Source organism: Piliocolobus tephrosceles, chromosome 1, assembly GCF_002776525.5.
Source record: "Piliocolobus tephrosceles isolate RC106 chromosome 1, ASM277652v3, whole genome shotgun sequence".
Lineage (NCBI taxonomy): Eukaryota > Metazoa > Chordata > Mammalia > Primates > Cercopithecidae > Piliocolobus > Piliocolobus tephrosceles.
This window is the reverse complement of record NC_045434.1, coordinates 43,605,788-43,632,128: the sequence shown is the minus strand read 5'-3', so window position 1 is coordinate 43,632,128 and position 26,341 is coordinate 43,605,788. Positions and strand designations below refer to the sequence as shown.

Here is a 26,341-nt window from a genome sequence, read left to right as displayed (position 1 = left end):
GGAGAACATAAATCAATATGGAGAGATGCAGTGAAGAGACCTCATTTCCATTTATGTGCATCTTCAGGGAGAGTGGAATAAATAAGAAGCAGAATATCATAGTGGGAAAAGCACAGATTCTGGAACCAGATGCCTGAGTCCAAATGTAAGCTCCATGGCCTTGGGCATGTTTCTTAACTCAGTGTCTCCATCTCAGATATAAAATGTGGATGATATAAATAATACCTATCTCATAGGATTGCTATTAGAATTAAATAAATTAATACTTTACAGTGCTTAAAACAGTGCTTACTACATATTAAGTGTCATTCAAATGTTTAATAAATAATTGCCAGTAAAGAGAAGAAAAGAGATGGAAGGAAAAAAATAAGGAAACCAAAAGAAGAAAAAGAAAGGGAAGAGAGATAGGAACATTAGAGAAGAAAATTCCTAGAGGGGGAAGTTTTGGGGATACTGTCACTAGAATCTTAAGTTCTTTTTAACTACTCTTGTCATCACATTGATCCATTCCACAGTCAATAGTGGCCACCTAGGTTCCATGTTAGAAGTAGGGACATAACAGTGAGTAAAACATTCACAGTTTTTGTTGTTATGGGATTTATAGCCTGTTGGGCAAAAGATAGCAATCAAATAACACTTTGTGTTTAAAACTGTGATAAATGCCAGGAAAAAATACAAGGTGAGACTTTGCAGTACGCCTGGACAATTTCCTCAAGAGTATTTGTTAATTCATCCAACAATTATCAGTGAGCTATGTTCTAAGCCTAAGAGATAGGCTGTCCTTGAAGATTTGAATTTATAAATCAACAGAAAAGGTAAATAGATATTATAGTAAAGTATGATAAAGGCGGGAAGGGGCTGCACGATTGTGGGCCTGGGTTGTGCAGTGTGAAAGGCCCAGCTCCAAGACAGACACCCTAAAACTTGCTAGCTGGATGACCTCAGACAAACTAATTAGACACCACAGGTCAACAAGAAACAAATTATTTTTGGTGGCTGCAGTGTACAGTGATGCTCCCCTACAGGCAACACAGAGATAATGAAGAACAAAAAAACACAGACTAGATTATTCACTATCCCTGACATAGCAGGCTCCCAATCCCATCTCATCTCTATTTCATCTGTTCCTTATTTCTCAGCAATTCATTTTTCTACCTCTGTAAAATAAAACTAATACTATTATCTTTCTCATAGGATTGCTGAGAGGATTAAATGATAAAATGTATAAAGACCTCAGTAGTTTACATTAGAAGAAAACAAGTACTTTAATATACGGCCTTACATTCAGAGAAAAATACACTTTTCATTGAACTTGCACTGCTCTTTTTGCTTCTAGAATGTCATGAATTTTATGTTGATCAACTCTCTCAATACCACTTATGAACAAAAATCTAGGAGAACAAAGGATTTAATGTATATGAAAGCATTTGCTTCATAAGCTATTATGCTAAATACAATTACATTTCACTGAAAATCCCATATGTATGCAAATAATTTCTTGTTTGGAACTTGAGAAAGCGTTTATCACCAATCTCTTCTCTTTTTTTTCTCTATTCAGTTGAATTAATCAGCTTGTTATTTCTTGTCCAGCACTGTTCACAATTATTCATTCATGATTATTCAACATCAAAATAAACCAAAAGTTTACATTGTGGAGCAATTGCGTGAGGGCAAAGAAAAGAAAGAGCTTTCTAGTGTTTACAAACATGACTCAAGGGTATGACCAATGATGTGTGGATGCGGGGGTAAAATGAAAAGGGAAACACATGACGTAAGAGTGAGGCTATTTTTAGATGGTTCACTTCACGCTAGAATCAGGAAGAGATGGAAACTTTCCCTTTCCTTATGTGATCCTGATGTGGAAAAGATTAAAAACGATGATTGCAAATACAGTGATGATAGCATGGATAAACCATTTCCTCTCTGATGTCTTGTTTCTTTCTGTAAAGGCTGAGAAACAATGACACAGACTATGAGTAAAGTGCATTAGGTTTTAGAAAGTACTTTAAAAGATTTCAGTGAACAAAAAAAGTGCTGCTCCACAAATTACAGCAATATGCCAGAATTGTGTTCTATGATAACTATCCATTTTGGTTATTGTTTGACACCTCAGATATTTCACACTTCCATAGACTAACTTAAGATACACTTACATAGTACTAACTAAAATGACTTTCTGTGGGATAAGAATTTCACAGTATCTTTCGAAGAGATACTTTGTAAGATGTCTGTGCTCATTTTGGTGTTTTGTTTTTTTGACAGTCTCACTTTGCTGCCCAGGCTGGAGTGTTGTGGCCTGATCTTGGCTCACTGCAACCTTGCAGGTTCAATCGCTTCTCCTGTCTCAGCCTCCTGAGTAGCTGCAACTACAGGTGTGTGCCACCACACCTGGCTAAATTTTGTATTTTTAGTAGAGACAGAATTTCACCATGCTGGCCAGGCTGGATGAGCTCATTTTTGAGTACTAAAACACGATTAAGAAGACTTGAAGGAGAGGAAAAACAAATAAATAACATAGAAATGAATATCATAAATAAATGTTATTTCTAAATAACAGAAACATCTTCAAAACATAGTATGATAGCATATATATGCTACTTCATTCATTTACATGTAAAAAATATATAAATATACACTTTAAATATATGAAACAACACATTTATTTATAAAAATACAAACACACACACATATATATACATAAAATAATAAATTGACTTGTCATTAGAGGAAGTCCGATTTCTTTTTTCTGTATGCAAACCAAGAAAATGCTTTCTATTCTACAATATTTCTCATTATATAAAACCTATTTTTAAGATTAGGGAGAAGATTAGGGAGAAGGATGGCATATAAGCATGTAAGTAAACCTCCAGAATCTTAAAAAATTATTGAAGCAAGTAATATAAAATACAACTGATAGAAACTACAAGTTAGAATTAATTATTTTACAGTTATAGTCTCTCTTACTTTTAATAAAAGACATGCTAGTATTAGGCTCCAAGAGCTTTATAATGCAATAGGCATGAAAATAACTTTCTATATCTAATGTTGTATAGAGTTTACATAGCATTTTGTAATTCTGGGTAGTTATTCACAGGGATGTTACCATAAACTCACAAAATATGTAAAGGGAAATTAATGTCAACTTAACGTAATATCATCACAAAACATCTGATTCTCAATTTGAATGAACAATATGAGTGTAGTGGGTTGAATGGTGGCTCCGTATAAAATACCCATTTCCTAATCCCTTGACCCTGTGAATATGACCTTATTTGGGGAAAGACTCTTTGCAAATGTAATTTAATTAAGGATTTTGAGATTAGATCATCTTGGATTATGTAAGTGGGCCCTAAATTCAATGACAATTATTCTTATATGAGATACAAGAGAAGACATGCACACAAAAGAAAAGGCCATACAAAAATGGAGGCAGAGATTGGAGAGATGAAACCACAAGGCAAGCAATGCCTGGAACCACCAAAAGTTGGAAAAGGCAAGGAAGGAGTCTACTGTGGAGGCTTTAGAGAGATGGCATCCCTGTTGATGCTTTAATTTCAACTTCTGCCCTCCAGAACTGTGAGAATATATTTCTGTTGTTGTAAGTCACCATGTGTGGGGTAATTTGTTACAGAAGCTTCAGGAAACTAGTACAAGAGATAAAACTGGAAGTACTACATTAAAGGCTGTGCACTTTCCTTCACCAGCCATTGTGGATGGGTGCCTGCAAAGCTAATGCTTGGACTGATTTGGCTGTAATGTGGGCCAACCTAGGCATTATAAGTGAATAATATGTGGAGATTCTAAAACAGGTCATGCCCTTGTTTCAACAAATAAATCAGATGATTGTGGAAAAATACAGACACTTTTTTCTTTATTAGTGGGTTTAAATGGAATTCTGATCCTAAATGAAATATAGGCAGGTCAGTTTAATTTAGATATATTACTTCCATCATTTGTGAAGACTGCCTCATTTCAAATTTTCCTTTCTTCTTTCTTCCTTCTCTCCTCCCTCATCACCTCTTTCTCTCTTTTTTTCCCTTCCTTCTTTCCTTGAATAATTTTTAAGAGAATAAACCCATTGTTCTGACTTCTTGTCATTAAGCATTTAAATGAACACTGAAAAACTGAACCAGATTTATGTCCAATGTATAGCAACACAATATAATCTAATTTATGGCATAATAACTGAAATCTATTACTCTCCCTAAAAGTTAGTAAGATAAAGGGGAAAATAATTTCTAGTAGTAAACTCTGAATTCTTCTATATTCCTAACTTTCTTGCTCCCCAATAAAGCCCAGTGTCCCTTCATTTTCCCTAAATTCACAGCCTGCTAATTTTGCATGCTTAAGGATGAAGACTTTGGCTTATTTTCATGACGAACAATCAATCCCATTGATTGTCTTTGGATGAGTTCTAATGGTATACTAAATTTACATATTATACATCTAAGATGTATGATTAACAAAAAGAAACTTGACAAAATGAAACACAAAGCTGCTTTTGTTAGATAAATTAATAGTAATAATATTTAGGATCATGAACTCTTTATATTGGACTACTACTAGGGTGTGTGCTAACTAATTTAAAGAAATTAGTGTCATTTACATTGACATCATTAACTCTTAAGGCCAATTACAACACAGAAACAACATAAATTTTGGTTGCTTTTATCAAAAGACATGATCTCCATCTTTCTATATCTTCTTAACAAAATATGACATTTAACTATATGAAGGGCCAGAATTATCTGCAAATGTGAAATAAAGTCAATATTTCTAATTTTTTGCCCAGCATTTATGGTCTAATATTTTGCGAAAGGCAGTGTCCATATTTCAGTCTCAAAAATGGGAAATTATTTGCTATTTAATTACCTTAATAAAATTATATTGCATATATCCAATTATTACATTAAGGATTCTCCCCCGCTATCAAAAGAACTTCATGTAGACTCCTTGCAAATTTTCAAATCTTGCTATGTTATATATAAAACAAATATTCTACTTTAGCATTGATAGTGTAACATTTTAATCAATTTAACAATTCTACTTTGGCAATCTTTTAGACTCATTTAGGAATACATACTTTAATAACAACACTTACAGGTTTAAAGCACTTTTAACATTCCAACTCAGCCTGAAAAAAATTATTTTGTTTACTTTGAAATTGCTGAAGTACATACCTAGCGACAAGAAAAACTATATTATGTTGCAATTTACTTTATGTTAAATCTCTGAAAATATAATTCATTATTTCCAGAATGGTAGGTTTCGTGTTATGATAAATAAATAATAAAAGGAAGTATATAAATTTGGAGAAAGGCATGGGGAAAAAGAATTGAAAAAATGATTTTAAAACATATCTAAGAAAATGTGCAGGTAGAAATGCCTATATGTACTACAGAAGCAGTAATTGGAGACATGCTCTCTAATATAGTAAGCATATAATAAAGCTACAGTTATTAAAATGCAGTATGGTACTGACATAAGAATTGCCAGATTGTCAGATGGATGAATGAAACACAACAGATTAAAAAAAAAAAATCCTGTGCCCTATAATAATCATATAGTATATGATATAATAAGCATAACAAAATAATGCCAAAAAAGTCTATGGGGAATTGTGTTATTACAAATGTAATGTATTCAAAAAGATTAATGAGTTACATATATTTAGAAGAATAATACAAAAATTAAAATATCAAAATATCAATCTCTATTTAACTGATATTAGTAAGAATGAATTTCAAGAATATAGTACCCAAAGCAATCTACAGATCCAATGCAATCCCTATCAAAACACCAGTGACATTCTTTACAGAAATAGAAAAAAAAAAAAATCCTAAAATTTATATGGAACCACAAAAGACTCTGAATACCCTTAGAGTAATCCTGAGCAAAAAGAACAAAGCTAGAGGCATCACATTACCTGACTTCAAATTATACTACAAAGCTACAGTAACCAAAACAGCATGATACTGGCACAAAAACGGACATATAGACCAATGAAACAGAATAGAGAACCCAGAAATAAATCCGCCCATTTGCAGTTCAATTCATTTGCAATGAAGTTGCCCAGGACATACAATGAGGAATGGATAGTCTCTTTGATAAATGGTTCTGGGGAAACTGAATATCCACAAGCAGAAAAATGAAACTAGATTGCTATTTCTTGACATATATAAAAATCAAATCAAAATCAATTAAAGACTAACATCTAAGTCCTAAAATTATAAAACTACTAGAACACAACATTGGTAAAGCACTCCAGGACACTGATCTGGGCAAAGATTTCTTGAATAAGACCTCAGATGCACAGGAAACCAAAGCAAAAATGAACAAATAGGATCACATCAAACTAAAAAGCTTCTGCACAGCAAAGGAAATAATCAACAAAGAAAAGAGATGAACCACAGAATGGGAGAAAATATTTGCAGACTATCCATCTGACAAGGGATTAATAAACAGAATATATAAGAAGATCAAACAACTCAATAGGAAAAACAATTGGATTTAAAAATGGGCAAAAGGTCTGAATAGCTATTTCTCAAAAAAAGACATACAAATGCCCAACAGGAATATGAAAAAATATTTAACATCACTAATCCTCAAAGAAATACAAATTAAAACTGTGATAAGATTCAATTTTATCCCAGTTAAAATGGCTTTTATCCAAAAGATAGGAAATAGCAAATGTTGATGAGGATGTGGAGAAAGGGGAGTCCTCCTACATGGTTATGGAATGTAAATTAGTACAGCCACCACAGAAAACAATATGGAGGTTCCTACAAAAACTAAAGATAGAACTACCATATTATCCAGTAACCCCACTACTGGGTATATATCCAAAAGAAAGGAAATCAGTATACTGAAGAGATATCTGTACTCCCATGCTGATCGCAGCACTATTCACAATAGCCAAGATATGGAATCAATGTAAGCATCAATCAACAAATGAATGAATAAAGAAAATGTGATACCTACACACTATAGAATATTATTCAGACGTAAAAAGTAATGAAATTCTGTCACTTGTAATAACATGGATAGAACTAGAGGACATTATGTTAAGTTAAATAATCCAGGCACAGAAAGACAAATATTACATGTTCTTACTCACATGTGGAACTAAAAACAATTGAATTAATGGAAATAGAAAGTATAATGATGGTTACCATCTGCTAGGAAGGATAGTGGAAAGGAGAAATAAAGAGTGAATGGAAAATGGGTACAAAAATACAGTAAGGTAAAAGGAATAAGATCTAGTGTTCAGTAGCACAATTGGGTAACTATAGTTTACAATAATTTATTTTATATTTCAAAATAACTAAAAGAACAGAATTAGAATGTTACTAACACAAAGAGGTGATAAATGCTTGAGGGGATGGATATCCCAATTACCCTAATTGATCATTCCCCATATGATGGTATCAAATTTGGCATGTACCCTATAAATATGTACACATATTCTGCATCCATAAATAATTAAAAATAAAAATTTTAAAAACTAATATGAAAAAGAGAAAAGATAGTGAAAAAAATTTAAAAATTATAAGAAAGAATAAAAACAGTGGAAGAAGTTCCTATATAAATATTTGAAACAATAAAATCATCAGCAACAAAAGTCCCAATACAAATGACATATTAGGTTATATTTGCAAAAATAAGACAAACTTTAATATTCTTAAGACATAAAAAGAATGTTTATTAATAGGAACATCACAAATAATCCAATTAAAAGTAGTTTAGAAACATCAATATATAATAAGCATGACAAACCATTCAGTCTCACAAAGGAAGAAAACTGAAGCATAAATGTGAGGTTTTTTTCCCCATCATATTGTATAAATTTTTTTTTACTTTGTCTTTAATATTTTTTCCTGCCAGCAAAGGCATGTAAAATAGACTCACATATGTAATTAGATATAATGTAAATTGGTGAAGCTTCTCTAGAAATCAATCTGAAAATATTTACTAAAAGTCATAAAATGATACACATCTAGAAACCAACCTAAATAAATAAATAAAATGTGATTAAAGATTCGTGTGCAAGGATAATGATTATAGAAAAAGGTGGCAAGATAGCAATAATCTAATAGTTGAAAATAGAGCATTGTTAAATAAATTCTCACATATCTGTATACAGAGATAGTATATATTTTTATTTTATTTTATAAACATCTTATCTGTCTCTTATATTTATCTTATATGTTTTTATAATTATTTTTTAAAATATTTAATGACATAAAAAATGCTCATAATACAGTTGTAAGTAGAAAGAAACAGAATGCAAAACTGTATGACTCTGGTAGTCAGACACACACACACACACCCCCCGCAAAAAGAGACTAGAAGAAAATACCAAAATATTAGCAACTGTTGTCTGGAAGTACTGCATTTATAAACCAAATGTTCATACATTTTACTAGTATATATTCTTAATCACAAATAATGAGTCAACATTTAAAAACGACTGCAAAGTATAATGATTCTTTTTAAAGATACAAAGTGATATTCCAAAACCTCCTTCAATTCATTAAGGTGGTGGAGCTCTGATTCATACATAAAATGATGGATTTGACATTTTATACCCCCATTGGTGAAATGAATAATACAGTGTCTTCCACCACTAGAACCAGCTTCTAAGCTATCAGCTTAGAGACATCCATTGAAACCCACCTCCCCATTGTTTCTTGTAGGTCATCAAATTCATAGTCACCCACTCTGGCACAGTAATACTTCATTATCCTGCGCTTGGATTACAGTACATTTCTCTTAATGTTAATTCCTTGCCTTCCATTCTCCAACTCATCCTACTTTCCATTTTCAGATTAATCATCCTAAAATTCCAATTTCATGAAGTCATTTGTCTGCTGAAATCCTCCACTGATTCTCCATTTTCTATTGTCCCATCTTAAACTCTCTCCTTAAGCCTTTCTAAGGGAGCTGAATATCTGTCGCTTCTAATCAGATCATTCCAGCCCCTTAGATGTGCTCATCACCATCTCTGTGCTGTTTTTACCCTATTTCATTTATTACCCTGTTCATTAACTCCAGTATGCACCAATCTATTCTTATATTTATCCCCTATAATACACATACTTATGTAAACTTGTATGAATGACTACTTAATAGTAAGCTTCTCAATTCTCCTCCAAGTGGCTCTCGTGAATAAAAGTCTTTGCTCCCCAAAAAAACAAAATGTTATGGGAGGTCAGGAACTATATTTTCCCACTAACTGCAGCACACAGCACACCACACAGAAAATAGTTCATGAACAGTGTGCACAAAGGAGGCAGCTGGTAAAGGGTAAGAAATTCTCATTCTGTAGCTTTGGAGCTACATTTCTCAACTAGCACTTCCCCAGCCCGGTCGTGGACTGTGCTCATTCCACAGATTATTTGATTTGTTGATAAGATTTTATCTCATTGATACTTGCTTCTTTGTCTGAATACCTTTACTACCTCAAAAATGAAGTATGAAAGCACTTTGAACACATAAGGTTTTCTATATATTTAAGAGTTATTATTATAACCATTATTGCTCCTGAGAGCAGTTTAATCATCATATGATAGAGAAAAAAACACATATGCTGTCAGAGGACCTGGGCTATTACTGATTCCACCTGGTTGGGAGGTCATGAACTGATCCATTTAATCACTATGAATTGCCACTTCTTAATCTATAAAATCAAAATAATAACTCCATCTTTCATACATCATTTTATTTATTCACCTACAGAAAAATCCTATATACTCATATTTTGGCCAGCACCTCAATGACAGTTAGGACCAAATGATTAAAACAAAATAAACACAGACAGAGAACAGAGTTCTAGTCACAAAGAGTTCACAGATAGTGAAAGCAATATATATGTAAGCAAAAACATACAATATACTACGATAATTGCTGTATTTGAAGAATTAACTGAGTCCTATGCACTTTAGCCATATGGGTGGATGTCAAGAAAGATAACACTTGAGCTGTGTCTAAAGAATGTTTGGAGTATTCCAGGCAGGGGGAACAAAGCGTATTTATTTGAGGGTGAGGCCAAAGTGCGGCCCAGCAATCTTTCCATATTGCCACATTCAAAAGCTTTTCTCATTTCTTCACAGAGGCGGACTTTTATTCACCCCACATGCCTGACTCCACTAACTCCATATTTTTATCCTCACAAGTTTACCTTGACTACTAATACCTACAAAACTTCGAAGTCATCACATGAGTACTTCCTTAACTTCCTTTTTCCAAACCTAATGATAAATCTTTATCTGCTGCCATTTTCCCCTAGCGTGGACATTTCAATACTGTTCCCCACTTGTGTCCTTGATTCCTTTCCCACTTCCCACCCTTACATCCTTCCCAGAGATGTGACTTCATCCTATATCTCATCTCTCCTCTCTTCAGTAATACTTTCATTAAGGACTCCTAGTCATCAGTATGTAAACATGCTTGTCTCTTCTATTAACAACCCACCCCTGACCACCCACACACACAGTTTTCCTCTTCCCCACATCCTCTTACAGATACAGTCCATCTCCTTCCCTGAACAATCTACAGAATTGTCTCTCTCTTTTTTTTTTTTTTTTAAACTCCCACTCATCCCTCAAACCACTCAGGTCTGATTTCTGCCTTCACAGCCCTATTGAAACTGGCCTTGTCCAGTTCACCAAAAAACCTCCTTGTTGTTAGATATCTTCAATTTTCATAATACTACACACTTCCTTTGTTCTCCTCCTTTCCCCTTGATAGCATTCTTTAAAATACTATTTATGTCCACTTCTCTTCTCAGGGTATACCCTCTCCATGCATTGTTTTAATGCTCCCAAATCTCAGCCTCATTTCCTTTCTAAACTTCAGACCCACTGTATTATTCTTGTCCTGCTCAGGACTCTGACCTTTATTGAGCTCATTAGAATCATTTAAAAGTTTTTTTAAGCAGGAGACTGATTGAATCATGCTTGCATTTTAGAACTATTACTCATAAAGATGTAGAAAATACATTAAAGGAATAAGAAACTGGAGTCAAAGGGACTAAGAAATCTATAAGGCAAGCAAGAGAATGTGGTAGAGAATGGAATGCTACATTAGGTATTCATACCTTGAACGGAGGACTAGAGTCACTTGGCCTTGCAGAAAAGTCAAAGGAGATGACGAGATCAACCCCTCTCTGAGGTCTCAGTATCAAGGGATATGGCAGGTTAAATGTGAGCCCACTGTCCACTACATGAATCTTTTTACTTTTGACATCCAGAGGTTCATATATTCGCTCAAATTCATCAGGATCTTAAAAATATAAAAGAAAAACAAGAATGAATTAAATGATCATTCATCAGTATTTATAATCTAAAAATATTGGTTTCAAATTTGAAAGAATTTCATATGATTAGGCCCTCAGGCTTTGGAGACAAATAGAGCTGGGCATGCTAAATACAACTTTAGCAATTGTAATTATTACCCTTAAGTCTTAGTTTCTTCATCTGTAACATCAGGATTATCAAATAACGTTGCTGTGAGGATTTATGGGGACAATGCATGGAAAGCACTTAGTTCAGGTCCTGGTATTAACTCTAAGCTATGATCACTTTAATAGTATTATCTTACATTACGTAGGTCTTTACAGGTTTTTCAACATTTCCTCATGCATAGTCTTGTTTAATTCTTATAACAGACAGGTGAGACAGAGGACATCTGTAAATGGAGGGTGAAGCCAATGAAGAGTCACCTCGAAGGTGGCACAGCTGGGAGGTGGCAGACCCTGTATCGTTCCCAGGCTGCCTCTCTTGGGGGTGAGTGTGCATTCCACCACAAAGTGGGAGTCCAAGGAAATCATCCAGCCAACACACCCAGCAAATATATGTTGTCTACTACCATTCAGATATGATTCCAGATGCTGAACAAGATAGATACATGCTCTGCTCTGATAGCGCTCATATTGTGAGTACACTGCCAATAAGTACATAAATGTATTAAGAGGGCAGTTCATGAAGTGATAAATGCAATGAAGAAAATGAGCAAGGACACTATAATAAGGAGTAACTTCAGGTAGACGGTCAATGGAGATGCCTCTGAGAAGAAAACCTTACACTGAAATAAGAATAATGATATGGAACAGACCATCTAAAGATTGGGAGGGTGGGATCCAGAAGTTACCAGGGAGAGGGAAGAGCTGGAGCAAGGGTCCCAAGGCAGAATCAGGCTGGGTGTGTTTGAGGACAGCAAGGAGCCTGCAGTCTGAGGACAGAATGGGAGGAGAACAGATGACATGGCAAGGGTTCTGAAGAAAAAGAGGACCTACAGATCATTAATTTTAAGAAAAAATAATACTGATAACACACTACACTTCACATTTATGTGTGGTGCTCCTAATTCACTTGCCAGGAAAATAAAACATGACCAGAATTGAACTAGTTTGAACTGAACTGGATAAAATGCCATGCAGCTGTTGTGCTCTGTTCCCTTGTCCACACTCTTGTTTCCTCCTGCTGTTAGGAAGAAGGCTGGCAAAGCCCAATAGGGAGGCCTATGATAGTAGAATAAAGTGAAGATGGTCACACCAGATATGAATAAGGATCTCTGACTTAATACCTGTGTACATACATACATGCTCAGCACACAGTAGGAACCTAGTGTATGTTAGTTTCCACCATATGTTTCTAATAAGAATACGATAATTCTCCTATAGTCAGTTTTACTTATTACATTTTAAGAGCATGAAATGAAAAAGGAAAGCAAATCTTTAAATTCTTCCTGGCCAGTTAAATCCATAATCCTCATTATAAATAAAGGTTGAAGTAAAAACACCAATGAGACAGTCACAATATTTTATTCAATGTAAAGTGAAAAAATAAGACTTTGGTATAGTTATTAATACTTTAAAGAAACATTAATATCCTTCTAACATTCTACAGTTAACAAAGTCATCTGTTTCCCCACATCTATTAAAAATTCCCATTTCTAAAATACTGAATAACAGATAAATATTACAAACACTTACTAGTGATGCTTATAAATAAAGAAGAATAAATTTTATGTCTGAGGCAATTCATACTGCCCAGAATAGGCAAGCAAAGAGGAAAGATGTGAATAACTGTCTTGAATAAAACCAAATATGCTAAAAATAAAGCTATTTTTAAAGACAAGGATAAGGTAATATGGCTAAATAATAAAGGCTGGCTGTGTCCAAGGCTAACTTATAGGGCAATAAGGAGAGAGAAGAGAAATAGTTTTTTAAATAATTATCTGTAGATCAATTCTGTTTTCTTAATAAGTATTTATAAACAGTAGTGAGAATGCACTTTGCCACCAGCCAAGATACTATCTATCACAGAACCTGGAATATAAAGACATAAGAAATATATAAAGAGACTGTCGAGCCCAATTTTACTATTTATTCCTCTGAAGTTTTTACTTTAACAATTATATATGTGAACATTTTAATGGTAAAATTAGTGAGCCTTTGGCTTAAATTAATTTTTAAATATTTTACTAAAAAGTTATAATTCATTAGTTGGTTACTGATATTTCTCTTAATGGTGACTTCATTTATTTTGAGTCAATTATGTATCAGAAATTTCATACATAAGATTTATTATTCTTACATGACTCTTACAAAAGAGACAGCCATTTTAAAGATAAGGAAACAATCTTACAAAGGAGGTAGCCATTTTAAAGATAAGGAAACTGAGGCTCACAGAGGTAAAATAGTCTATTTTCAAACAGATTTCAAACAGATTCAAAAGATTCCAAGCCAGGTTCAAAAGGTCTAAGCCCTAAGCATGGTGTCCCACTATTACTTTAGAAAGTGGCATGACTAACTAAGAGGATACTACCAAAAACTGATAGTATCCTTTTATCCTTTCTTAAATCCGTGAGTGAGGGCATTTGAGAGAAAAATCATGTGGACCAATTCCCAGCTTTAGTCTGTAGCTAAACACCATTGTTCCCACTTTCAAGATAAATTATTTTATTTTTACAACAATTTTTATTTTGTAGACAAATAATAATTGTGTATATTTACGAGGTACAATGTGATGTTTCGTTACATGCATATATTGTGGATCAAATCAAGCTAACTAACAACGTATTAATAACATCAAATATTTATCTCTTCTTTGTGGTAAGAACATCTAAATCCTGTCTTTTAACTATTTTGAAATATACATTATTACTAACTGCAGGCACCATGCTGTGCAATAGACACCCAGAACTTATTCCTCCTCTCTCACTGACACTTTGTACCCTTTGAGCAAGGTTGCCTCTTTCTCCATCTACTGCCTCCTCCCCAAATCCCCCCCAGCTTCTGGTAATCCTCATCCTATTTTCTACTTCTGAGTTCAACTCTTAGATTACACATAACAGTGAGGTCATGTAGTGTCTGTCTCATTTCACTTAGTATAATATCCACTAAGTTCATCCATGTTGCAAAAAACAAACAACAAAAAAAAAAAAAAAAAAAAAAAAAAACAAGCCAAACCAGAAAGTAGTATTTCCTAACTGTGTTGCAAAAAAGCATAGTTATGCAAGATATAAACTGATGTCTCATATACAAAATAAGAGTGCCATGATTAAATAAGGTCCTGTGTTGAGAAAGACAAAATTCAACAACTTAAAGTACTAGCCAATTACATTGCGCATTCCCTATTCTCCTTCCTATGGCTCCCACTGACAGCACTTTATATGAAAATGCTAACCAATCCTCCAAATAACTCTGTAACATGGTACCATTGTTATCTTTATTTTGTAAGTAAATTGAGGCTTATGCTAAGTGACTGCCTAAGATGGCCTGCTAGTAAAGGATCCAACTGAGATTCAAATACAAGCCAGTCTCCTTTTAAAGTACTATCCTCAAGCAGCTTTAAGTAGGACTTAAACTCATTAGGGTATCTCATTGTATCTGAAGAGGGAGATAGAGTTGTAAATTTTCCCAAATTTATTTGAACTGGAACCCAATTTATTGTATAACATCTACTAAAATGTCACAGAGCATTGGATAAATGCCACTACGGAAGAATATCCTCCCATAATTTAAAACATACAAGGTTTCTAAACTTGTGAATTAATGGGGTTATCCGATGGTTGTGGAAACATAACTCTGTTTTAGAATTATGTAACATTTCCTTAAAGCAGGTCAGCTTTGGATATTTGTATTGACCATTTTATAAATACATCACACAGATTCAGTGTACAAATATTTGGATGTCTGTGTTTTGAACTCTAGCCTAAATTAACTCATGTCTTTATTTCTTATTTCCAGATGGTGTGTGTCACAGTAAGTAGGATAAACACAAAAGTAAACAGGAAAGGAGTCATATAACTAATAACAAGTTCTCCAAAATTTGTTTCTACAGGTATACAACTATTTTGCAGTAAACACATGAGGGAAATTTTATCATACTATAATTTCTTCTGTTTTCAAAATACAGTTGGCAAGGTGAAGTAGTAGGCAGAAAAATAGTGCACTTTTACTGATTTTAGGTTGAGAGATTGCTTTAATTCCAAAACATCCAAATTTTAATTTATATAAACAAAATCATCATAGGGTAAACAAATGTAACATTTTTCCAACGTAATATCTAGATTAGATAGAAATCTTTTTTTTTTTTTGCATGGGGGTTGCAAAATTTAAAAAGAAATGTGCTTAATTAATGTTTTAAATAAATTGTGGATAAAAATTCAGTTGGCATTCTTTAAAACAGGAATTTTAAGGAAGCCCTTATGAACCAAGATGATCACAATTTGTGATAAATGTTTTAACTTTTCATTCCAAACATACGATTATTCTAAAAATTGGAAACAACCAGAGGGAGGTAAACCAGATCTATCTTTGTAAGGACTTTTTCTGAAAAAGCACTACTCAATTCAGTAAATTCAGTCTAAAATGAAATTATTTTTAGCAATATTGGCCTGTAAATCATAAAGTTGAATGAATCTGTGAACTGACTGAACTGACAAAATTTTTTACTGAAATTAATGCCCCATATACATTTTTTCAATTGAATATATAAAAATGAATAAAATGTAATTTAAATGAAATACACACTATGAAAAAAATTTAAAGTTCTTTCCAAACATCATTAATTTAAAATAATTTTAGCTTCAAACATTTTCAGGTATCTCAAAAAAATTGGTTTATATAATGCCATATTTGGGGATGATTGATAGTTTATATTTCCTTATGTTGTTTCAAGAAAACTGTCTATAACTCTTCTTTCAAAGGACATGAAATGAACAAAGGAGTAGACATGGTGGTGTACAACTATTATTCTCCAAATGCAAACACCCACAATAAACTCATATTCTTTTTTGCTTGTTTGTTTTTTGTTTTTGAGATGGAGTCTGGCTCTGTCGCCCAGGCTGGAGTGCAGAACCAAGCACATTGCAAGTACTCAGTAAGCCTAAGTGAATGAAAGAGTGAACAAAAGACAGAAGGAAGATGAAAATGCAAAATAATTTAAAAGGAAGAGGCATACGTCCTAAAGTTGCCAAATTTAGCTAACAAAATACAGGATGCCTGGTTTAATTTGAATTTCAGATCATCAACAAATAATTATTTAGTGTACGTCCTAAATGCTGCAAGAATTATATATAAATTATTCATATACATACTTAAAATTAAAATCTAACTGGGTATTCTGTATTTTATCTGGTAACCCCAACACCACCAAATCTACATAAAATGTTGCAAAACTACCAGGAAGTTGTTAAAATGTGGAGTGTAGACCACGTGCTGTGAAAACTACATAAGGAGCTGGTGCAATCCAAATAGTAACGTAAAACAAATAGAATAAAGTATACACAAAGAAAACTTCCATTTTTACATAAGCAAGCGGATGACTAAGAAAACCAAGGGCTAAGGGGAATGGTGTGTGTCCAAGGGAAAGGCTTGGAAGCAATGTTAAAAAACCTGTGTCCCAATCTCAGCTCTGTTGAGAAATTTTAGGCAAAAATGACAGAATTATCTTCTTTGATCTTCCCTTTCTATAGAGTAAAGTAACTGAAGATTCTCTATGTATCGACATGCTCTATGAATTTGTAGTTTTTTTAAGATCATCATCATTCACCCATAAAGCACATGTTTCTAAAAGAGACACATTTAATTCGTATTGCGATGACAATAAACATAGTTATGTGACTAAACAAGAAAAATAATGTCAGTGAATGTATGGTTAAGTGTATTTTTATTTGGGATGAATTTAAAAATATATACTGACTTTATAACAATTAGAATTGCATTATAGTTAATATAATAGTTAATATACTATATAACATAGTGAATCCTGTTGGGATTACTGGCATATAATCAGACATACCTCATATCCTAGAGTTTGATGCCATAAACATAACACAAAATATAATGAGTTTGCATTAATCTTGTTTAAACAACAGAGGTCAATTTTGCTTCTGTAATTCCTTTTAAGGGGTCAAGCGACAAATAGAAACAATACCAAAACAACAACAAAATCCAAAGCTATATCCTAAATTTCACAAGTATGTTCTAGGTATGATGCTTAAACAAAAGACAATAGAAAATGTTTTTGGAAATATCCCATTTAAGTTTTTACTGCATCTAATCAAAGTGTCCTTGACCATAAATGATTGAGGAATGACATTTGGACATTAAGGAAAAGATGATGGTGTGGTGAAATATAAAAATATAAGATGACAGAATTATCACCAAAAAATTATTGTGTATTGACTGGTCACCAAAGCAAATTTAACTTTAAATCTATAACAGGCATGGAACTGAAGACCAAAGGGAATTATTCTTGAGGATCTGGCTAAGTGACAAACCTGAAAGTGACAAGGTTCTTGCTGGGCAGCTTTAAGAAAGTTACCTAACCTTTCTGAGAACTGGAGAGACAGTTCCAATAGCCTAGTGAACACTACAGGCTGGCTTACTCAAGCCCTGTGTTGCACTAGGGAGTCAGGCTAAGGAATGTGTTTGCCAGATTCCCTTGCAGCTCCAGTTCTACTGAGACCTGGCCTCTACCAAAGATGAACACTCACATAAAATCTGAAAAAGAAAATTAGAGAGAAGCTACATTTCCGCTATTTCTCCTGCCAAGCACAGTTGCCAAGACATTTGTGGGGATGATTCTGAAGTGGTTTTTGAATCATTCCCGAAAGCTCAGCCTAAAGCTTGCTCCCAGAAGGTTTGGAACAATTTTATAAGCACCCAATTCCCTTCTTTAAATCCCTTTCAGAATATAAGAAATAGTTTCCAAATTTCTGCAACTGAACTGTGACCAGTACAGAGAAGATCTAAAGTCTCCCTCAATTATTTTTTTTTTTTTATTTTCTATTTTTTGAGACAGAGCTTTACTTTGTTGCCCAGGCTGGAGTGCAGTGGCACAATCTTGGCTCACTGCAATGTCTGCCTCCCATGTTCAAGCAATTCTCGTGTTTCAGCCTCCTGAGTAGCTGGGATTACAGGGGTGCACCACCATGCACAGCTGCCTTTTATTTTATTTTGTTTTTGTATTTTTTTAGTAGAGACGGGGTTTCACCATGTTGCCCAGGCTGGTCTCGAACTCCTGAGCTCGGGTAATCTGCCTGTTTTGGCCTCCCAAAGTGCTAGGATTACAGGAGTGAGCCACTGCTCCCTAGCCATTCTCCTCAATATTTTAATGAAAATTTTCTATACTGACATGCCTAGGCCATTTCCTATCCAATATAAATTTTTCTTAAAAAAAAAAAATCCAGGCCAGGTACAGTGACTCACACCTGTAGTCCCAGGACTTTGGGAGTCCAAAGTAGGAGGATCACTTGAGCCCAGGAGTTTGAGACCAGCTTGGGCAACAAGGCAAAAACCTTGTTTGGGCAACAAGTCAAAACTACAAAAGTTAGCTGGGTATGGTGGTGTGCACCTGTAGTCCCAGCTACTCAGGAAGCTGAAGCAGGAGGATTGCTTCAGGCCGGAATTTAAGGATGCAGTGAGCCATGGTTGTGCCACTGTACTACAGCCTGGGCGCCTGGGCGACTGGGTGAGACCCTGTCTCAAAAATACAAACAAACAAACAAACAACAAAAAATAACCCAAGTCATTTGAAGCCCTTCACACATTAAATGCAGGTTGTAATAACTGAGAATACATGAGTAAATGTTGACAATAATTAAAATGCTTCTCTCCAGAGAAGGAATAAAGATCTCCTGCCTTAGCTCCTACTTATTATATTTTGTGCACTTACCTGCTACAGCTGCATCCAGTTCATCATCATCAAAGGAGTCCTGTGTGGCAAAGTCACTCAAAGGAGACAGTGGATAAGATGTATTGAGATTCAAGCCCAGCATGAAGTTGTGTACCTTCCCAGCACGGCCTTCTCTGGTATTGAATAAAGCTGAATCACTCACCAAGGCCATTATCATACGATGAATCCAACTTGCTTGATTATCACTTTGATACTCCCTTCCAGCATCTTCATTTTCAGTGCCTAGAGAAAAAGAAAAGGTCACTATACAGACTCCAAAATGCATGTTTAAAAAGGGATCTTTGGGCCAGGCAAGGTGGCTCACGCCTGTAATCCCAGCGCTTTCGGAGTCCAAGGCAGGCAGATCATGAGGTCAAGAGATAGAGACCATCCTGGCCAACAAGGTGAAATCCCATCTCTACTAAAAATACAAAAAAAAAAAAAAAAATTAGCTGGGCATGGTGGCATGCACCTGTAGTCCCAGCTACTCAGGAGGCTGAGGCAGGAGAATCGCTTGAACCCGGAGGAGTTCAAGTGAGCCAATCACTTGAGGAGGAGGTTGCAGTGAGCCGATATCGCACCACTGCACTCCAGCCTGGCAAGAGAGCAAGACTCTGTCTGACCAAAAAAATAAAAAATAAAAAAAAGGGATCTTCTTTGGATAATTAAATGTTAAAATTAACAATGAAGCTCTATGTTTGGTTTAACATGTTTATTTGCCTAGATTAATATTGCAGTTAATCATTTTTGTTCTTAAGTTGTTCTTAGTCCACCTTTTACCTATAGTGCGTGTAAAGGGTGTATTCTTGCCAGTGCCACTTGGTCTATGCTCAGATTTCCGGGTAAATTTCTTCCATTTTCCCACTTTCCTTCTTTCCTGAATTGTTTTCTTCCATGCACTTGCATGCACACATATAATTTACACACAGAAAATCCACAGTGGTTAATTCTATCCTCTACATTTCTTAAGTTACCTTAAGAAATTTTATCCTGTTTAACAAACATTCAGGATTTCTGTAAAATGAGGAGTGAGAGCTAAAGGATTCAACATATATTTGCTACTAAATAAACACCCTTATGACGTATTGATTTTATGACCTGTCATTTCATCCTTGCTTATAAAGTTGGGGATTTAAAAGCCTTTAATTTAAACAAATGCCTAAACATTTTAAAATTCAGCAATCACCCCAAAGAAGCAGTTTTAAATGGCTTTTTCCTTAAAACCTATGCATACATCATTTCTCCTGGGAAACTATATTGTATGGTCATTTATAGCATTGGCTCCAGAATCCGACTCCTTGGGTACCAACCCTCTCTCCACTATTTGCTAATTACTTTCCCCTTCTCTTCCTTCATTTCTTCATTGATAAACCTCCTAAAATTGTGAGAATTAACTGTGTTTGTGCATCTATGTAATGTTCTTAGAAAAGTGCCCGGCTCATATTAAATTCTTTTTTTTTTATTATTATACTTTAAGTTCTAGGGTACATGTGCATAACGTGCAGGCTTGTTACATATGTATACTTGTGCCATGTTGGTGTGCTGCACCCATCAACTCGTCAGCACCCATCAATTCATCATTTATATCAGGTATAACTCCCCAGTGCAATCCCTCCCCCCTCCCCCCTCCCCATGATAGGCCCCATTGTGTGATGTTCCCCTTCCCGAGTCCAAGTGAACTCATCGTTCAGTTCCCACCTATGAGTGAGAACATGCGGTGTTTGGTTTTCTCTTCTTGTGATAGTTTGCTAAGAATGATGGTTTCCAGCTGCATCCATGTCCCTACAAAGGACGCAAACTCATCCTTTTTTATGGCTGCATAGTATTCCATGGTGTATATGTGCCACATTTTCTTAATCCAGTCTGTCACTGATGGACATTTGGGTTGATTCCAAGTCTTTGCTATTGTGAATAGTGCCGCAATAAACATACATGTGCATGTGTCTTTGTAGTAGAATAATTTATAATCCTTTGGGTATATACCCAGTAGTGGGATGGCTGGGTCATATGGTACTTAATAAATACTAGCTAGTAGCAGAAACAGTTGTAGCAGCAGCAGCAGAAGCATCATCATCATCAATCTTATTTATTCATAATCAAAATCAAAGAACAATTTATGGTAGTGTATAACTTCACCTGCCTAAATCCCGCTTTTTCTGATTTCTGGGAACCCTGTATGTAAATATTCACACATTTATAAAACTGTGTATGTATATGTATGTGACTGTGTGTGTGTGTGTGTGTGTGTGTGTGTGTTGAGATAAAGAGAAAGAAAAGACATTCTATAGTCAGCTCCATAATTTTCAATAAATGTAAACTAAACATACACAAAACCATCATAAATATATATTTTTTATTATACTTTAAGTTCTAGGGTACATGTGCACAACATGCAGGTTTGATACATAGGTATACATGCGTTATGTTGGTTTGCTGCACCCATCAACTCGTCATTTCCTTTAGGTATTTCTCCTAATGCTATCCCTCCACCAGCCCCTCACCCCGCCGACAGGCCCCGGTATGTGCTGTTCCCCACCCTGTGTCCAAGTGTTCTATTGTTCAATTCCCACCTATGAGTGAGAACATACGGTGTTTGGTTTTCTGTCTTTGTGATAGTTTGCCGAGAATGATTGTTTCCCGCTTCATGCACGTCCCTGCAAAGGACATGAACTCATCCTTTTTATGGTTGCATAGTATTCCATGGCATATATGTGCCACATTTTCTTAATCCAGTCTATCACTGATGGACATTTGTGTTGGTTCCAACTCTTTGCTATTGTGAATAGTGCCACAATAAACATATGTGTGCATGTGTCTTTATGATTTATAATCCTTATCTTCACAGTTATTTGTTTCACTGAGCTGAGTAAATGAAGAGATCTTTCATTCAGTAACCAATCCAGATGACTATATAGTCACCAAAAACAAATACACTATTTTCTACTCTTACACTTTTCTAACGCCAAACAGGGCGAAAAATGTCTTTTACTAGAACAATTCAGGCTTTAAAGTGAATGATTTCTATCTCCAGTTACACAGGATATAAATGAGATATGCAATTATTTCCAAAGATTTTGGGGCTATGGCTTCTTACTTTTCTTCTTCTTATCCAATAAGCTGGATATCTTCCATACCAGGATACCTTTGATAACGGCATCGCTTGTGGGACAAAACCAACAGTCAACATATAAATGATACTTATTGCTTACTGGTCATACCAGTAATAGTACATTTCTATTTGCATCACCCTTTACAACTTAAAGCCCTTTTGTCTGCATTTGCTAATTTAATGATTGCAACGATTCTGTGAGAGAAGGTAATGGTTCCAGGATAGGTTTGAAGAAACTAAAGATGAAAATATCTAAAACTTTGCTCAAAATCATTTGACTACATATGAAAGAGTCTCAAGACAATAAAAGGATAAGCCACAGATTGAAATAAATTATTTGCAACGGACATATTTGATTAAAAACATGTAATACAAAACATACAAAGAACACTTAAAACTCAATAATAAGAAAACAACCCCAATCCAAAAATGGGCCAAAGGCTTGAACTGATACCTCATCAAAAAAGATATACAGATGGCAAATATGCATATGAGAAGATGCTTCAAGTTAAATGTCATTTGATAAATGCAAATTAAAACAATAAAAAGATACTACTACATATCTGTTAGAATGACCAATATCCAAAGCATAGATAATACCAGATGTTTAAAAGATGTGGAGCAACAAGAACTCTCATTCATGGCTGGTAGGGAATGCAAAATGGTACAGCCACTTTGGAAGACCGTTTGACAGTTTCTCACAAAACTAAATATGCTATTACCATATGATCCTCAATTGTGCTCCATCGTATTCACCCAAATAAATTGAAAAATCTATGTCTACACCAAAATGTGAACATAGATTTTTCTAGCAGTTTTATTCATAATGTCCAAAACTTGAAAGTAAAGTTCAAGTTTTCTAAGTTCACCTTCTTCAGCAGGTGAATGAATAACTAAATGGTGGCACAACCAGACAGTGGAATATTATTCAGTGCTTAAAAAAAAAAAAGTTATGAAGCCAAGAGAAAACATAGAGGGACTTTAAATGTACACTACTAAGTGAAAGATCTGAAAAGTCTACATCATTGTTTGATTCTGACTATAAGACATTCTGGAAAAGGCAAAGCAATAGAGAGAGAGTAAAATGATTAGTGCTTGTTAGGGGTAGGGGGAGCGGGGGACAGGCAGGAGACAGGATTTTTAGAGCAATGAAACTAGTGTGTGTGACATATATAATGATGAATATATGTCATTACATATTTGTCAAAACCCACAGAATATACACCAACAGTTGAGTCCTAATGTAAACTGTGGATTTTGACTGATAATAATGTCAACCTAAGTTCATCAGTTGTCACAAATGTACCACTCTGGTGTGGAATGTTTATAGTGGGGGAGGCGGTGGGGGGATGGAAGGTGGACAGGCGACATATGACATATGGTAATTCTGTACTTTGTGCTCAGTTTTGCTTTGAGCCTAAAACTGTTCTAAAAACTCTATGTAAAAGAGAAAAAATAAATACTAAGAGCCGAAAAGAAAACCTTAACCACATAACTAAATATCATGCTGAAAGCAAGGCTGGTCCTAAAACCAAAGCAGCCATATTCAACAGTCCTTGAACTTTTCAGCCTCAAGACTCAGCTAGTACTGTAGGGGTTATCAAATGTACTGACCATCTATAGAAATACTTAATATGGAGAAACTGTTATTCTATCTCCTCAGTAGCCCCTAAATCAATACACAAATAATTCTAGAGATGCTAGGCATACGATATCTATCCCCTTTACAATGGCTGGCTTCCTTCATTAAAAGGAAATTCAAAACAAAAAGAACTTCAACAACTAAAATATATATAAATTTTAAATTTTAAAAATGAAGGAGCCAGGATGAAGACTTGCTTCCTTCCAGGGCAGGGTTCTTTTGGGGTTCCTGAATAATGATCAGGGCTGCTGGCCATTATTTGATTAGGCAGATCATGGGCTGCATAACGCAGCAGGACAGTGCGGCAAATCAGGGCTGAACCCAGCTTGCACTGATCTAGCCAAGCCTGGTGCCCAGGTGAAAGCGTTGGCTGCCCAAGGAAGGAATCATCTTTTTTAATGTTTGCAAGACACCACACACTAGCCAAGCCATGGCCCTGTGCAGCTACATTCTCCAGAGAAGGCAGCTTTTCTCTAATTCACACAAACACAGCTTCTGAGGAAGTAATAGCCCAGCTATGAAGAAAGAATTTTAATTTTAGTAATAATTAAGCAAGGAAAAAACAGGCTCTTCCATGCCTAGTGGAATTAATTAAGTTTTGGATCAGAAAGCATCTAATATCTTCTAAAATCTAGATGATCATATTGAAATTGTAATAGGACAGATACATCCAGTTCTTATAAAGTCTTCCATTTGTTTTGTTTTGTTTTTGTTTTTGTTTGTTTGTTGGCTCTTTTTTAACTATTGGGAACATTTTTATAAATAGCTATTTCAAAACACAGTGTCAAAATAACCTATTTTACCACAAAACATTCAAAACAAATATGACCTTCATACTTGTTGCCAATCCGATCCTCACGTTATCTCTGCCCCAAGTCCATCACCAACTATCACGATCCACACCAAACTGAAAACTACCTTGCCAAAATGTGAAAGGGCTCATTTGTACTATCGAATAATATACGCAACAAGTTATTGATACTTTTACCCCACTTCATCACCAATCCCGTCTCAAGAAAGGGAGTGTAGCCAGTAGAATAAGGGTCAGAAATGGAGTGAGAATACAATTTTTCATGTTACTTAATAACAAAATTCTAGAAGACAAAATTTTAATTTTTAAAGCCATCTAAAAAGGTTCCCAAATCACAGTAACCATGCTGAGAAGCCCAGTGCTCTATCTACCATCTCGGATCTGTTCATTTGTTCAACTTATAGTATTTTTGAGGTATTCAAACAAAATGAATTAGGGATATATATGTGCTGCCTACTTTGTTAGATATGCAACATGCAATCCTCGCTCTCAACAGAAAACTACAATTTTATCACTTCCGTGTCTGAAGTGGAGATTGCCATCAGCATCTTGAGTGAGAAAATCAGACAAAGTGTTCATATCCTTTCCTCATGGATCTCAGCCAGAGAAATTCCTGGCTCACTCACCTTTGGGTTCGTGTGATTCATCATCACTGTCCGAACTATCATTACTCACAATATGCTTTGTTGTAAGATTTTCTGTGGAAAGAAAACAAAAAAATTGAAGCACTTCAGGTGTCAAAATTAACAATTAAATGTATTATAAAGAAGTAATCTGAGCAAAACCACAGAGTGAGATCTACTAGCTCTACTAGTATAAATTCAAATCCATTTAATAATTCTAGATTTATTATATTTAATTATGTTTTCAGATTTCTCACTGGAAACAAAACTTCCTGGCACATGAAAAATTAGTTTATATTTATTAATTCATGATTTAAAGAGGATAATTTTTATGTTTATCATAATTCTGAAAAAAATAACAACTTGATTATAGGAAGCTCCTTGTTATACCAAAAAATATGCCTTTTTCTTTATTAGATATTTTTAAGTGGTGTTTATGAAGATAAAGGATAAAACCAAAATCTACAGGTGAGTTACAAAACATTTTTCTTAAAACGAATGCAAGATACTAACATAAATTATCTTTTGACTTTCAATAATATTTAAAATTATCAGTTGAAATTCACCTTTTGGTGTCGAGAATTTGTGCTTCCTGCAGAACATATTAAGAGAGCAGTTATAAAAACTAAAATAACAACCAGAAATCCTTAAGGCAAAGACAGCAGTAAAATCTAGCATAATAACTAGTTATCTTTCTTCTTTTTTTTTTTTTAAACGGTTACCCAGGCTGGCCTGCAGTGGCAGGATCTCTGCTCAGTTCAACCTCTGCCTCTGGGCTCAAGCAACCCGTCCACCTTAGCCTCCTGAGTAGCTGGGACTATAGGCAGAGGCCGTCATACAAGAAAGAAAGAAAGAAAGAAAGAAAGAAAGAAAGAAAGAAAGAAGAAAGAAAGAAAGAAAGAAAGAAAGAAAGAAAGAAAGGAAGGAAGGAAGGAAGGAAGGAAGGAAGGAAGGAAGGAAGGAAGGAAG

At 34.8% G+C, this 26,341-nt stretch overlaps 1 protein-coding gene across 6 annotated transcripts in view; it reads right to left on the bottom strand.

Moving 5' to 3' along the window:
- The window catches only part of PLA2G4A (phospholipase A2 group IVA), a 149,489-nt gene that overhangs the window by 12,156 nt on the left and 110,992 nt on the right, over positions 1 to 26,341 (bottom strand). For all 6 annotated transcript variants that reach the window (XM_023203417.1, XM_023203416.1, XM_023203418.1 and 3 more), the window contains 3 exons: positions 25,376 to 25,447; positions 19,188 to 19,430; positions 11,099 to 11,283 (listed from right to left, as the gene is read on the bottom strand). In XM_023203417.1, coding sequence (XP_023059185.1) covers positions 11,099 to 11,283; positions 19,188 to 19,430; positions 25,376 to 25,447 — 500 coding nt within the window. The remainder of the gene's footprint in view (positions 1 to 11,098; positions 11,284 to 19,187; positions 19,431 to 25,375; positions 25,448 to 26,341) is intronic.